The following is a 2,327-nucleotide window of genomic DNA, read 5'->3' as shown; positions in this document are numbered from 1 at the left end:
GTTGTCACGTTGTGAGCGTCTTATATATATACCAGACAAACATATATCTAGTAAATGCTAGGGCATTCACGAAGGAACAAGATAGTTCTAGAAACGTGGCGTGACACTAGTCACGTTACCTCGCTGACGCATCAATACTATAACAAAACAAAAAAATAGAAACGGATTGCGTAGTCATTTACCACATGATTTCCGTATAAACTAACTGAAGAGGTTATTGAAATTTTTAACAAAATATGTTTTACTTTGTAATACAAAAATATTATGTATTCTAATTACATTCCAAATATATCTGATCAGAAGTTTTAATAATGAATCTGTTTTCGGCTGCGTTTTACGTAATCTAACGATTTTTTAGTAACAATTTGTTTATTTGTTTTGAATTTCGCGCAAAGATACTCCAGGGCTATCTACGCTAGCCGTCCGTAATGTAGGAGTGATAGATTAGAAGGAAGGCACCTAGTCAACACCGCCCACCGCCAACTCTTAGGCTACTCTTTTACCATCGAATAGTGGGATTAACCGTTACATTACACGCCTCCACGGCTGAAAAGGCAAGTATATTCGGTGACGGAGATTCGAAATCGCGACAAGCAGATTGTATATCGAGCGACCTAACAAACAGGCCAGGGCCTTTTTATATCAATATCATTATTATTAACCAATTTTTGTTTTCGTTTGGAGTATATTATTTTATAAAAGGCTTGATACCATGTTTTGAATACCATGTTTGCATTTTTGACTTTAATACAAAAGTGTAACTCTATACACATCTGTGTGTATATACATATATGTATATATATATTTCAATTTGTAATCTTTGTCATAGATGTCGGCAGCGAAATATGTGTGTGTGGACTAAAATTTGAAGTTAATAGGTCTGCCTGAGGTGCGCCTACTTTAGGCAAGCGGAGTCAAGGCATTTTCAAGAACATATGTTTCCTGGAGAATTTTTAAAATTTGAATGAAGTTTGGGCCTATTTTGACGTGGTAGGATAAATCAGGGAAAAAGAACAGAAGCGAAATTAATATGAAAACAAGCAGTTTAATGACCAACTTACATTATATCTTATTCTATATTTGTTTACTCTTTATCTTCAGCTACCCAATTAATTTTTTACCATTTATCTGTTTATAGTATTGTATAATTTTGGAATAAAACTCAATAAATCTCGGAAAAATTATAAATCTTAAAAAATTTATGTAGAGTTCAAATAGTGTTTCTCTGTCGATCCTGTTCAGACGCTTATGTTTGTAAATATAATCAAGCAAAAATACATTTCTCACTACTTTAATACGAAAAGTGAATAGATTATTTTTGTATGACATAGAAGTTGTAAATTTCAATGAACAAAACTGAAACCTTACATTATTTCATTAGTACCTTAATCCTGTGTAAATTTATTATACTTTATCAAAACTGACAATCATAATATTTGAATATATTAAGAGGGCGTTCATGTAATGGCATAAGCAAAGCAAATAGGTGGATGGAAACATCCAACAAGGTTACAATGAGTAGTTATCGAAAACATATTTTGGCACAGTTACAAGAAAGAAAGAAAGAAGAGTCTGCTGCTTTTCAGGATCTTATATCGTTTTGTAAGTAGCATTTAGTTGTAAGCATTACTATTTCTCATTTTGCGTTAAAATTGGAGTACAGCCTTTGGTTTATTTGTGTCGTGACTTCAGACTTGCTTTCAGTGTTCACGTGAATTGTCCCCCCCCCCCAATAGTTCAGCTGTAAATGAGGGTTTATAATGCTAAAATTGCCTTTTTTATTTTTTACTCGCGGCGGGCACAGCACAGATAGCCCATTTTATAGTCTTTTGCTAAATAACAACAAACACGTGAATCATATTTATAAATTATATTGCAGTTCTCAGTGAGTTGTCTGGATAATAATTAATATGAGAATAACTATCCACCAATAGGACTATTAGCCTGATTAGATATTACTTTTTAAATTTTAGATGTGAGTACATAAATATATATTTTTTCAAGCTAATGAACTTCTTGAAATATAATGTTTGGATGATTTTTTTACTGACTGTTTCAGAATGTTTGATGTGCTGTCCTGTGTTGATGACAAATTACATAGGAACTTAGAAATAATGTTCTTAATTTTTCATATTTAAACATATAATTTTTTTTATCTTTTTAGATTCATTATATGATATACCCTTAATTAGAAAATGTTTATTTCACCAATCCAGACTAATTACTATAACATAGTGAAATACCACACTTATTTCCAGATATAAACTTAGCTGTTTCTTCTAGATATAATATTTATAAATTTCAAACTATTTCACTGAAATATCTCA

The 2,327-nt window shown here is 31.5% G+C and overlaps 1 protein-coding gene across 2 annotated transcripts in view; it reads left to right on the top strand.

The window, feature by feature from the left end:
- Positions 1 to 1,451: 1,451 nt before the first annotated feature.
- Positions 1,452 to 2,327, top strand: part of LOC106456853 (autophagy-related protein 16-1-like) — a 44,022-nt gene continuing 43,146 nt past the window's right edge. Inside the window, exon 1 of one of the 2 annotated variants that reach the window (XM_022382634.1) lies at positions 1,452 to 1,602. In XM_022382634.1, the coding sequence (XP_022238342.1) occupies positions 1,491 to 1,602 (112 nt within the window). In that variant the 5' untranslated portion in view covers positions 1,452 to 1,490. The remainder of the gene's footprint in view (positions 1,603 to 2,327) is intronic. The other variant, XM_022382635.1, reaches the window with a different exon arrangement.

Source organism: Limulus polyphemus, unplaced genomic scaffold, assembly GCF_000517525.1.
Source record: "Limulus polyphemus unplaced genomic scaffold, Limulus_polyphemus-2.1.2 Scaffold264, whole genome shotgun sequence".
Classification (NCBI taxonomy): domain Eukaryota; kingdom Metazoa; phylum Arthropoda; class Merostomata; order Xiphosura; family Limulidae; genus Limulus; species Limulus polyphemus.
The sequence above is the reverse complement of the archived record's forward strand: the minus strand, read 5'-3'. Positions and strand labels throughout refer to the sequence as shown.